The sequence below is a fragment of the Macaca nemestrina genome, chromosome 19, assembly GCF_043159975.1.
Source record: "Macaca nemestrina isolate mMacNem1 chromosome 19, mMacNem.hap1, whole genome shotgun sequence".
NCBI lineage: Eukaryota > Metazoa > Chordata > Mammalia > Primates > Cercopithecidae > Macaca > Macaca nemestrina.
In genome coordinates, this window is record NC_092143.1 from 73,886,217 (window position 1) to 73,899,835 (window position 13,619).

The 13,619-nt window shown below is 40.2% G+C and overlaps 1 protein-coding gene across 5 annotated transcripts in view; it reads right to left on the reverse strand.

Moving 5' to 3' along the window:
- LOC105478822 (myomesin 1) overlaps positions 1-13,619 on the reverse strand; it is a 178,900-nt gene that overhangs the window by 27,213 nt on the left and 138,068 nt on the right. For all 5 annotated transcript variants that reach the window (XM_011736457.3, XM_011736454.3, XM_011736455.2 and 2 more), the window contains 3 exons: positions 2,560-2,716; positions 738-844; positions 577-621 (listed from right to left, as the gene is read on the reverse strand). In XM_011736457.3, the coding sequence (XP_011734759.2) occupies positions 577-621; positions 738-844; positions 2,560-2,716 (309 nt within the window). The remainder of the gene's footprint in view (positions 1-576; positions 622-737; positions 845-2,559; positions 2,717-13,619) is intronic.

A 13,619-nucleotide genomic window follows, 5' to 3' on the forward strand; every position in this document is an offset into this window, starting at 1 on the left:
GCATGAGTCACCGCACCCCACCCTCTTACAGCATTTCTTTTTTTTTTTTTTTTTTTTTTTTTTTTTTGAGACGGAGTCTCGCTCTGTCCCCGGGCTGGAGTGCAGTGGCCGGATCTCAGCTCACTGCAAGCTCCGCCTCCCGGGTTTACGCCATTCTCCTGCCTCAGCCTCCCGAGTAGCTGGGACTACAGGCGCCCGCCACCTCGCCCGGCTAGCTTTTTGTATTTTTTAGTAGAGACGGGGTTTCACCCTGTTAGCCAGGATGGTCTCGATCTCCTGACCTCGTGATCCGCCCGTCTCGGCCTCCCAAAGTGCTGGGATTACAGGCTTGAGCCACCGCGCCCGGCCACTTACAGCATTTCTATATAGTAGGTGCTATAAACCATTGTGATAGCCATTCCTGGAAAAGAAACCAAGGCACAGAGAAATAAAAGTGAGCTGCCCAGGCACACAGCTTGAGTCAAAAGTCCAGAACAAAGAGAGTCCAGGCCAAACACTTTGCTGTCATCTGATCTATTCCAGAAGTTGCTGCCTAGTGAGACTGCTCAAATCTGTGTGTGTATTGTGGATACTTACTTGGGAACTTGTGTTCATGGCTGAGAGCAAGTAAACGTTTCAATTCTGTAGGGGGAAAAAGAAAGCAATTAAACCTTAAACTACTAAAATAAAAACCACTTAAGAATAATCGAGAAATCAAAGCAACATTCGATGTGTGAATGCACTGATTTTAAACTTACCTTCCTCATCTATTAAGTAGCTTGATGCTATTCCATCAGTGTCTGTTACATCGCAAGAGTAAAGACCCAAGTCGTCCATCCCAAGGTCTTTGAAGGTCATTTTCGTCCTTCGGAACAAAATATTTTTCTTAGAAATGAGGGTGTGTGGGATCTGTGGGCCTGTGTTTCCCCTGATTCTGGGCAGTTGTATATGCTACTCCTTTCATCTGGACGCCTCCTCTCATCTCGCTGAGCTACAGCCTACGTGTTCTTGGTGTCTCAGGTTCAATGCCATTTACTCTGGGAGGACTTGCCTTACCTCCTTCCAGGGGGTGGTGGTGACAGGGGAGTGGAACTGGCACAAAGCCCACATGCCCAAGCTATGTTGCTTATCAGTGCACATCCTGTATAAAAATATCCAGCTGAGCAGCCCCTGCTGGGAGCCAGACACTTCCCCCGCCAAGGGCAGAACCTGCTGTTGGTAACTCTGGGTGCCTCTCCTATGCCATCTCCTGCTCTCCCCTTTTCTGAACTTACCATGAGCATCTGTATTCTCCCCAGTGTATAATCCCTGTGCCTTCAGAGACAGGAACTGCTTTGTTTACTGTGTTATCCCCAGCACCCAGTACCTTGTCTGGCACATAATATGTGTAATAAGTAAATGAATGGCTCAGTGGGCAAGTTCATTGTGTTTTCTAACTTTGGCAAGCTATATTGCTAGGCAGTGTCTAAGACCAACCAAACATTGAAATGTTAAGTGTACAAACTGGGAGAAAAATTTATCGTTCAATTATCTTTTCTCGGGGCAAATGTGTTTCATGTCAAGAAATTTACAGCATAGGGGCAGAAAAAGTCCTTTAATTATATTCAGTATTTCCTTGTCATTCTACAACAAAATTGCTAGTTTTTTCTTTGATTTCTGAGATATACTGGGCTTCATTGTAATAGACAAAAGTACTTAGAAAATACTGTGCTTTATCAAATACTTTGCTTTATCATATCGATCCAATGTGGTTGACACGATGAAAATATAAAGCTTCGTAAGCTTTTGCTATAAAGCAAAGTAAAAAGAACACTCAAAATCTTGGCGTTGAAAGGAAATGACAGATCATATAGTTCCTCCATTCTCCCCACTCTCATTTTATAGAGAAAGAAATCCGAGGTTTGTGGAAGTTAAATAGCTGCCCACGGTTATACAGCCAGCTCCTGGTAGAGTTGGGCCTAGAGCTTTTCCATGTGGTGCTTCCACATAGAGCTTTCTTCCCATGTACTATTGGCTCACTCATGAGTGATGGTGAAAAAAGCAGAAGAGATTATCCTCAAACCATTTAATTTACCATAACTTGAACCAGCAGGTTCTTCCTAGCCCCCTACAAGTATCCTCGTCATTACTTTAAGATTTCCAAATTTCATAGATAATGAGAATCATCTTTAAAGCTGATCTTTATGTCAATCGAATGTTTCTAATAGCATAAATGAGACAAATAAGAAAGAACTTTAAATGGAATAAGTAAAAAGTATTTTAGAAGGGTTGTTATTATTATTTTATTTTATTAGAGACAGGGTCTCACTATGTTGCCCAGGTTGGTCTTGAACCCCTAGGCTCAAGTGATCTTTCTGCCTCAGTCTCCTGAGTGGCTAGGATTTCAGGTGTGAGTCAATGAGCCAGTCTAGGATGATTATTTTTAAGGTTTAAGTTGGTTATTATTTTCTACAATACCAGATATAAAATATATGTGACTTCATCCTCTTATTCCAAGCAATTTAAGTGGAAATCAAAGAGCTCACCTCATTCTCCTACAGTGAAAAGGAAACCCATGATTGTGATTGACATAGTCCTTACTTGTTGCCCTTGCTTTCGACTTCTAACCGTGGAGAGTCCTCAGTGGATACATAATCTTTGGACCAGGTGAACTCGGACTTTGGAGTCATCTGATCACATTCGAAGTTCAATGAAATGACTCCATCATCATCCACATTTACAACAACCTCTTTGGTTCCTATAAGATCAAAAAGAAGGTACTGATACTTCGTGGAGGAAAGCAACCAAGTAAGAATTTGTTACCTTGAGATCCTTTACTTTAGCCCTAAAGTAGGGCCCTGAGCCCAGGTCAAGGAAAAGTTTCACTGCTTATGTGAAGGGACAGTCCTACTCTACAATTTGGCTTTTATGCCATAACACGAAATCTGATGGTTGCACCACGTTTCTTAAGTAGAGTCAACACCATGGACAGTAGTGTTTGTTATGTGACTGATGGTATAGTTATGGGAGCGGTTTGATTGCAATAAGGAGACAAGGCAGCTTTGGGAAAAGGGAAAGTCAATTGATTTTCATCAGGCCCTAATTCATGACTTTTACTTCAATAATATCCACATGCAATCAGTCATCAGGAAAGCGCAGAGATGAAGAACCCAAAAGGAAATTGAATGGGAGAAAGTAGAGAAACTAAGAATCGCCTATATTCACGTATTCAAAGTCTTTAAGTCATTTAAGAGTGGAGAAATATATGGATGCCTGCTCTGTGGATCACATAACCAGAAATCAATTTAAAGATGTCCCTCTAGACTAGAGTGATAGCAACTGAGAAATGACTATTATTGAACTGCATGGAAATTTAAATGGAAATGAGTTTCAAGAGATTCAGCTCTTTCAAGAAGATTGGTTTTTGGATTAAAAAAACCAATTCAGTTAGTGTTTTGAGTTATTCTATTTTTGAGAGTTATAATAAATTGCACCTGCACCTAATAGAGAATTCTAGGAGAATTTGTATAGCATATGAAACATTCACATCTATTCCTAAATCCAGTTGAAAGGAGTAAAATGCTCTACTCAGATTTATACTCATTCAATTGCCAGTCTAAACTTCGTTTGTTTCAGTACATTAGGAAAAATATATTTAAAAAAATAAAAATAATATACAGTTTGTTTCAGTACATTAGGAAAAATATATTCAATCCCAGAAAAGTACAGCTGTATTTTTTTAAAAAGCATAAAAAAACTTCCAAAAGAATTGAATGTTTTCTCTCTAGATTATATCATAAGAGGCCAACATCCTGGCCTACTGTCCAATAAAACTTGTTAGTGGAAAAAAATTGCAAACGTTTTCCCAAGGGAAGGCCAAGAGGAAACCAGTGCCTGGTGCCTGGCAGGAAGATCTTGGTTCCTGAGCCTGACAGTTGATCTAACTTACGTCCGTACAAATGGCAGTGTATGCTTCAACTATAAATTTCCAAAAAGTGATTGTTAGCACACGCAAAGCTTAGAGAAGACTGGTTCTAGAAAATTTTTTAAAATTCCTTTTTCTTAAACAAAGGGCTACTTTCATATTTGGTTACATAGATAAACTGAAATAACAATTAAAGAAGGCTTAAGTATTCCTTAAGTTAATTGTCTGCCATATGTTACTTTTAAAGGGCTATATGTATTCCATTGCAAGTTGCAGCCCACATTTTATTTCTGTTCCTGATAACACGTGACTAATCCTCACACTCTAGTTTCGTATAATATTGAACAAATGCTCTTATTAAAACTTAAGAAAAGGCTAACACTGAAGAGTGTTGACTGTATTATAATATACAGTTTGTGTGACTGAGTAACAAAAAGAATGCAAACATAAATTTTTGTATATCTGTGTTGTTACAGAGAGAAAAGAAGTGAGGTAATCTTGCTTTTTGCATAATCTCTATTTTGGAAGCATGACAGATTGCTCATATTCATCATTCATTGTTCTATCTGTAATCTCTTTTTAAAAGGAAGTGAATCATCCATATGCTTGCTATTTATTACATTAGAGGTATGACAAGTTTACAACAAAAATATTGCTTATTGATTGTGAAAGATTTGACTTTTCTGAAAACAAAATAACCACAAAACAGAAAGAATATGAACAATTTAATCAGCTTCGCCATTCTCTCAATGCTGTAGATAACTTTTGTACTGTAACACCTTGCCCATTTGGAACACTGCCCAAAACCAAGAAATAAGGAAAATAAGCCTCTAATACCAGTTCTGATGTGACAAAGTCCACATGCTAGTATGCTGCACACTCACCAGAGAAGTGGAATCCCTTTTTTTTTTTTTTTTTTTTTTTTTTTTGAGACAGGGTCTCACTCTGTCACCCAGGCTGGAGTGCAGTGGTGTGATCTTGCCTCACTGTGGCCTTGGCCTCCCAGGTGATCCTCCTACCTCTGCCTCCCAAGTAGCTGGGATCACATGCACATGCCACCACACCTGGCCAACTTTTTTGCATTTTTTGTAGAGACAGGGTTTCCCCATGTTGGCCAGGCTGGTCTCAAACTCCTGAGCTCAAGTGATCCACCCGCTTTGGCTTCCCAAAGTGCTGGGATTACAGACATGAGCCACTGTGCCCAGTCTTGGAGTCTTTCTATACTTTGCTTGAGACAATTCTAACAAACCTAGTTGGTTGGTTTCCCTCAGTAGATTAAAAGAAAAAGAGGGAGGTAAGAAGCTACTATGAGCAGGAGCATTGAGAATAAAGAAAATGACAGCAAGAGAAGATGGAGAAAAACTAAAAAGTAGGCACAAAAACATTATTTACTATAGGGGCAGATAGCTTCTCACCCCATAACAACATTGCTGTATCACAACACTGTGTGTTAAATAAAGGTGATACTTAAACGGCTCTAAGTCACAGAAAACGGTAAATAAGATTCAGTATACTGCATCCAAGAAGGATGAAAAGCACTTATTAAATTGCATAATTTATTTTAAAAGGATTTTCATCAGAAAGTCTTAAATGAAATTTTAAAGTATTAATGCTTTAGCAGTAAACCCTCAGGCAAATGGAACAAATGGTCATCTAAAACAATAATTTGTTCAGGTTTTTGAATGGCCAAATTTGATCCCAAACCCATGAAACTTAGAGAATAAGAAAATCCTGGCCAGGCATGGTGGCTTATGCCTGTAATCACAGCACTTTAGGAGGCAGAGGCAGGAGGATCACTTGAGGCCAGGAATTTGAAACCAGCCTGGCCAACAAGGTGAAACCCCATCTCTATTAAAAATATAAAAATTAGTCAGGCGTGGTGGCACATGTCTGTAATCCCAGCTACTTGGGAGGCTGAGGCACAAGAATCACTTGAACCTGAGAGGCGGAGGTTGCAGTGAGCTGAGATCATACCACTGCACTCCAGCCTGGGCAACAGAGCAAGACTCTGTCTCAAAAAAAAAGAAAGAAAGAAAATCCTGTTTAGTTTTTGTCTCAATTGCCTCAGTTACTGAGCAAAGAATATAGAGCTGAATCACTGAAGTGCAGTTGGTCCTTCATATCTATGGGTTCTGCAACCGTGGATTCAACCAACTGTGGATCGAAAATACTTGGGGAAAAAAACAATAAAAATAACAACGCATCAATAAAAACAATGCAAATTTTAAAACAATACAGTATCCCAACTCTTTACATAGCATTTACATTGTATCAGGTATTATAAGCAAGCTAGAGATGATTTAAAGTATAAAGGAAGATATCTGTAGGTTATATGCATACACTATGCCGTTTTATAAAGGGACTTGAGTGTTCCTGGATTTTGGTATCCACAGGGGGTCCTGGAACCGATCCCCCAGGATAAAGAGGTATAACTGTATTCTGAAAAATAAACTTTGTAAAGCATTTCAAAATCTTTTGTGAAAATATGAAATGAAACAAAAGATGTTGCTTATTTGCCTTTTTAAATAAGATATGTTATTTTTAGGTTCCAAGTCACATCTGTGTTTCAACTTCAACCTATGAGTCGTACATCATTACCTTATAGTTGAGTTGTAACGGAAGAAATGGGATCATTTATACTTTTAGAAAAGAATGTGGAAATTTTTTCAAAGTCTTACATTAAAAATTGTAATTTAAAATTAGGTAATTGGCTGGGCTCACTGGCTCACACCTGTAATCCCAACACTTTGGGAGGCCAAGGTAGGAGGATTGCTTGAGCTCAGGAGTTTGAGACCAGCCTGGGCAACAGAGACTCTTTATCTACAAAAAAAAAAAAAAAAAAAAAATTTAAATTAGTAGGGTGTGGTGGCTAACACTTGTAGTACCAGCTACTAGGGAAGCTGAGGTAGGAGGATCACTTGAGCCTGGGAGATGAAGGCTGTGGTGAGAAATGATCATGCCACTGCACTCCAGCCTGGGTGACAAAATGAGATCCTATTGCAAAACAAAAACCAAAACAGACAAACAAACAAACTTAAGTAATTGCTAGGAGAGAGCCAAATAGGTAAGGATTAGCTATAATATCAATCAGTATCTGAGAGTTTCCCTTATCTGTGAAGCTTTTCTTGATTAATTATGTCAAATCAGTGTATCATAAGCAATATTTGTAGTGGGTAGAAAAGAGAGGCATGAGCATTTCTTCAACTTATGCACACATAATTGTGGGTGCTACTGGTGGACTTACTAAATAAATGAACAATAAAGGAAACAAAAACTGTTTAAACTATATTTGGCACTTAAGATTTAAAACTTTCTTTTCTTTCTTTCTTTCTCTTTTTTTTGAGACAGAGTCTCACTCTGTTGCCCAGGCTGGAGTGTAGTGACGCGATCTAGGCTCACTGCAACCTCTGCCTCAGGTTCAAGTGATTCTCCTGTCTCAGCCTCCAGAGTAGCTGGGACTATAGGCGTGTGCCACCACGCTGGGCTAATTTTTTTGTATTTTTAGTAGAGAGGGGGTTTCACCGTGTTAGCCAGGATGGTCTCAATCTTCTGATCTCATGATCCGCCCACCTCGGCCTCCCAAAGTGCTGGGATTACAGGCGTAAGCCACCGCACCCGGCCAGATTTAAAAATTAAAACTGGTTAAGAGGATTATTTGATTGGATTTTCATTTTTCAAAAACTTGCACTGGTCGTTTAGTTTATTGAGAATAGGGTTAAATTCTACATATGTCTTTTATATTTCCCTTACATATTTACACATGCCAGGGACTGGATTGAGATGAAAAAAAAAAACAGCTTTAAAAGATAAATGCCAGTTTAAGATTATGACATTTATTTTATCGGAAACTGTCTTGTTAAAGCTAAAGTATAACACCAACATTTTGATAAAGAGGTGAGAGGAAACCAAATTACCAATGAAACAGCCTTTGCAAAATTATGACATAGTTGACTTCATCTTGTTTCTGACCTCCAAGCTGCCCTTGGTCATTCCTGAGCATAGGCTAAGTTAACTTTGGGAGAAGGTTCGTTTATAGTTTAACTTGAAAGCAAGAATGGTAATAGTCCTCCTCTCTGTTCAGGGGCTGAAACCACTAATGAGAGGTTACAAGACAGGTGTAGTTTCTATTATCCCCTACTGCTTAGATGCCATGTGACCAGAGGTCACAAGATCTGTAAGCTTCCCAGTTGCTCCCATAGATAACATCAGTATTGTAGAATCTAAGATTGTTTTCTTTTAGATGTTTTTAAGACTGACCCCACCCAGACTCCTGACTTGGGACTCAATTTACTTTCCCATTATAGGCATCTTGGTCTTCTAAGTCACTCTTTAAAAAATGCCCTTATTCAAAGAAGCTCTGAGCCTTCAGGGAGACTGACTTGACTGACAACTCTAGGTCTCCCACTTCAGCTGGCCTCATGTCAATTAAACTCTTTCTCAACTGCAGTGCTGCGGTCGCAGTGGACTGATTTTGTCTATGCAGTGGGAAGGGATAACCTAAGGGGCGATTACACTAACAAAGAAAATATTCTAGTGGCAGTGGGTTTCCTACTTACTTTTATACTCAGAGTTTGAAGCTGGATCTCCTCCTTGACAATTTTTTTGAGGAATTAAAGAATTAATTAAATAAGGGTCCTGTACATAGCAGACAAAAAATTCGATTGCAATTTAACAAAAGATACATGATGCTCAAATGGATGATTCTCTTTATAGATGCCCTAGCAAAACCAAAGCTGATGTATTAGCCTACAAAGCAATGACAGCATTTTTTTTTTTTTTTTTTTTTTTCCGAGATGGAGTCTTGCTCTGTCACCCAGTCTGGAGTGCAGTGGTGTGATCTCAGCTCACTGCAACCTCCACCTCCTGGGTTCAAGCAATTCTCCTGCCTCAGTCTCCCAAGTAGCTGGGATTACAGGTGTGGACCACCACACCCAGCTAATTTTTGTATTTTTAGTAGAAACAGGGTTTCACCATGTTGGCCAGGCTGGTCTCGAACTCCTGACCTCATGATCCACCTTCTTCGGCCTCCCAAAGTGCTGGGATTATAGGCGTGAGGCACCGCACCCAGCCAATGACAGCATTTCAGAATTTCTAACATGCCCCAGGCTAACCCACCAGATAGTGCCTTGTGGAGATTAACTTGGTACAATATCACAGAAGAAGCCTGAGAGAAAAGTCTACCCATAACGTCCTCCTCAAATTTTCCTTTCTTTTTCCTTTTTTTTTTTTTAAGATGGAGTCTTGCTCTGTTGCCCAGGCTGGAGTGCAGTGACGTGATCTTGGCTCACTGTGACCTCTGCCTCCCAGGTTCAAGTGATTCTCCTGCCTTATCATCCTGAGGAGCTGGGATTACAGATGCCTGCCACACACCCAGCTACTTTTTTTGTATTTTTAGTAGAGATGGGGTTTCCCCACGTTGGCCAGGCTGGTCTCAAATCCCTGACCTCAGGTAATCTGCCCGCCTTGGCCTCCCAAAGTGCTGGGATTACAGGTGTGAATCACCGTACCTAGCCAAATTTTCTCTTTAGAATATCCCACAACTTAGCTGAGGTTTTTCCAAGAGCTGAGCTCCTGTCAATTAATTAATGGTTGAACTCTGAGCAATGCCTAAAGAGGCATATTCTCTCAAGTTGATTGAGGGATGTGGTTCCGATAATTAATGGGCAGGAAGCAAGTCTGATGTTCTGCTATCAAAGTAAAGCAGTCCTTGTAGCTATTCTTATCCAGATGAGAGGCCATCCCGCTTTCCCACAAAGTTGGGTTGGAAAAGTGGACCAAAATTTGGCATAACTTAGATTTTCTCAGAAACAACCTTTTAACCTGTTCATGAATATGAAGAACTTAACTAAGATCTCAGGAGACTGAGGTATAGAACGTGAGAGAGCTGTTGTGTTGTTACCTAAAAAGGATTTAAGAAGAGTTGTCACTAGTCAGCTACTCAACCTAAGCAAATCCTTCATATAGACACAGAGATCATTGTTTGTAACAGATCTCATTTTACATTACTATTATTGTTTCTTTCCTATTCTTTTCTAGTACAGACAGGTCCCACTATGTTGCTTAGGATGGTCTGCAACTCCTGGACTCGAGGGACCCTCCTGTCTGGACTCCCACAGTGTTGGGATTACAGGGCCAAGACAGAATTCCCATGGTCCCTCCAAGGCTTGCCCAGAACTCCCGGTATCCTAATGGGTTCAAGTGTGGCTCAGGACTAAAATGAACTATTTGGAAATTAACTCATTTCATCCCACTTTTCTTTCTCCTCCCTGAAAAAAATGATAATAAAGAATAACATTTAAAAGCTTAAATAAAATCACAGTAAACTGTTAACCTTCCTACACATTTTGTAATCTGATATGATAATTCTTTCTCATATAAAGTGTTTTACATGAGCATGAATATATCACTTTTATAAGCTTTAATTATTTGTTCTCCATGGTGTGTGTGTGTGGTGATGTTTAAAAAACTGAAGAGCGGGACAGAATAGAAGCAGAGGAAAGTGAGTTAATGTAATTGGTCACGTGTAGTACTGAGCTGCCCTGGGTTTCAGACGAGGACTGGAGTCTGACCATTCAGCCTCATGCCCACATCGGAGCCTCCACCAGACTTTCTTTTCCAGCTCACCCATCATAACCAGGGCAGGCAGAACAAGACAGTTAGGGTGAAGTGCACACACTGAGGCTTCAAGACAGAGTCACACTCACTGGCAAACATGCTACTTATTCATTACTTTTTCATTTAATAAATTAGCTACTATATACCTGGTACTATGTTAGACTCTCAGCACATGTAGAGAAAAGATGCAGTTCCTATTTTGGGGAGCTATGGTCTAATGTACAGTTCACAAGCCTGTTTTCACACTGGAATTACCCAAATTGCTAAGTAAACGAACAAACAGCAGTAAGTCTATGTTCAGGTACCCAGCCTAAGATTCTTTTTTTTTTTTTAAAGAATATCTGATCTTCTGTCATCATCCCATCAGCCCTAAAGATCCTGATTTAATTGGTCTGGAGTTGAGTCTGGATAGCAGTATTTTGAAAACGTTCCTCATATGATTCTAATGTACAAGCAAGGTTGAGAACTACGGTCCTAGCAGATGAAAGAGATCAGTTAGCGAGCAAATACAAGTGCAGTTTTCTTTTTTTAATCTTTCTTTCCTTCTTTCTTTCCTTCCTTCCTTCCTTCTCCCTTCCTCCCTTCCTTCCTTCCTTCCTTCCTTCCTTCCTTTTTTGAGTTTTTTGAGATTGAGTCTCACACTGTCGCCTGGGATGGAGTGCAATGGCTCAATCTTGGCTTACTGCAACCTCTGCCTCCTGGGTTCACGCGATTTTCCTGCCTCAGCCTCCTGAGTAGCTAGGATGACAGGTGCATACCACCACACCCCGCTATTTTGTTTTGTATTTTTAGTAGAGACGGGGTTTCACCATCTTGGCCAGGCTGGTCTTGAACTCCTGACCTCATGATCGACCCGCCTCAGGCTCCCAAAGTGTTGGGATTACAGGTGTGAGCCAATGCACCTGGCCAAGCGCAGTTCTCCAAATGAGCCAGCTGAGCTCATCTTTTAAAGTTAGTCTGGCTTCCTGCTTTAGAATCCTTCACTTCATGACGTCACCACTTGACCACTGAGCACACATTTGCCTTCTCATTCCTGGCAGGCTCTGGAACCAACCAGTGTTTAGACACTGGGATTGTAACGAGCTCTTGCTTAGTAGGTTATCAACTCAATCTCAACTCATCATTCCTTCTGGTAATGCTTTCTCCTAACCTGCCTTGCTCCTTGTGACCAAGCTAACTTCCATCATCCAGTTGTTGCTTGGGACCCAGCCCACCACCTGATTCTCCTGCCCGCTGCTCGGTTTCTCTGGTAAGAATACCTGTGGTCTGTACTGCCAGCGATGGTGCCCTCCAGATCACCTTCCAGGCTTTGGCAGGTCTCTCTCTTGTCTTCCATCTGATCTGGCTCACCTGGCCTTCACCTCCACCCCAGGCCTGATGCAATCAGCCACAGCTGCTGTTTTTAAAATATCTAATATCAAGGAGAGACCATCCTTTTTTATGTGCCAACTCATCCACATTAAGTATGTTTTATTCCATTCTTTTACAGACTTTTTTAGCTAATGGATTTCTTGGTAAAGCATGACACACTTAGTTCATTATCTGGATTCTTACTCCCAGCACAAATAGACAAGAATACATCCACTTGCAACGTATTCTTTGACTTCAAAGGGAGACCGGTGATCCTACCAACCCCAGGAGATTAAGTTAACTTTTAAAGTGGAATTCAAATTACACTTAAAGTATCTTGTTAGATGTATTTGTGGTTTGCTATTACGAGATAAGCTTTGTTTTCTAACTGAAATTTTAACAACGCATCCCCCCAAAAGTTGTTCTTCTGAAATAGCAATCCAAGTTTCACATCCCAAATCTTGAAGTTGATAACATGCTCCCCTGCCATGTATTCTAACATAAAAGAAATAAAGTGGGTAAAAGTAATATGTTGATATCTAATAGAACGAATACATACAGAAAATTTTAGGCTATGTATAAAGCTTTTATAGGGACTTATAAAACCTTGCTACCTAGTTTATAGCCTATTCGGCTATAGAAATCTTTTATGAGCACCTCTCCTAGCTCTCACAATCCTGTGCTGTAAATACTGTCTTTTCCATTAGATTGCAAGCCCGGTGTGCAGTGATGATGTCATATTATTCCTGGGACCCAAATGGCACCTGACACAGTAGGAGCTCAAGAAATACATGTGACAATAATGAGTGTGTGTCTACTGCATATAAAACAGGCTCAGATGTCATGGGATTCCATTTGGACTTTGTGTATCCAGCGTTCTTCTCTAGGCTGTGAGCCAGTGGTTTGTCCAGGGGTTAACAGGGTGCTGCTTAGCGCATCAGTGTTGCAGCTGTCTGTAGTTCGAGTCTGGGAATGGAATGGCATGCAAATGACTTTTGGTTCCTTAATCCAAGTCAGTGAAACAAAACTCTCACCCAGGAGGTCACCAGCAGATCCTTTTCTGGTGGCAAAATTTCCCTAGTGATGGCTCTGTTAATGTCATGCCCGTCACCTGCCTTTCTGAGGCTATAGATGAGAAAATAAGAAATTGATTTAAGTTCTTTTAACAATCATATTTGGAACCCATGGCTTCCAGGGTGCTTTTGATGTAGCCCTGACTAGATTAAGAGTTTACTTGTGTAGCAATCTACGTTGTTCTGAGAGCAAACTCTGCCCTTGGGTCCTTGGAGGTGTCCATTTGGCACCTTTACTATCCACACAATTGTCAGCTGAAGGGTTTGATTTCTATAGGAATATGTGTTCTGGTGTCTTTGTGTGTTACCTTTTACCTGGTGTATACATTCCTAGCATTTTTCTGTTTTCTCATGAAATTTTGCAAAGGTTATTTACATGCAGTGTGGTACTTCTTACAGACACCTACCACACTTTTGTCTAAGAAGGCCACTTTTGTCAGACCCACGTCCAGAGAGTAGTTCTAAGACTAGCTGAAAACAGCTTATGAAGAAATAGGATGAAAGGGAAAGACATTTTCTCAAAGGGTTCATTTTATATTATTTTGAAGTAATATGCAGTGAAAGTAGTTTTCTATATTTACATTCTTTTCTCATCAGAAAAATAAATATTACATTCTGTATCTGTTCTTTGTTTATTTCAGCCTGAAAACAGGGACAGATTAAAGCAAAAGTGCTTATACTAGAATGAATATAAATTT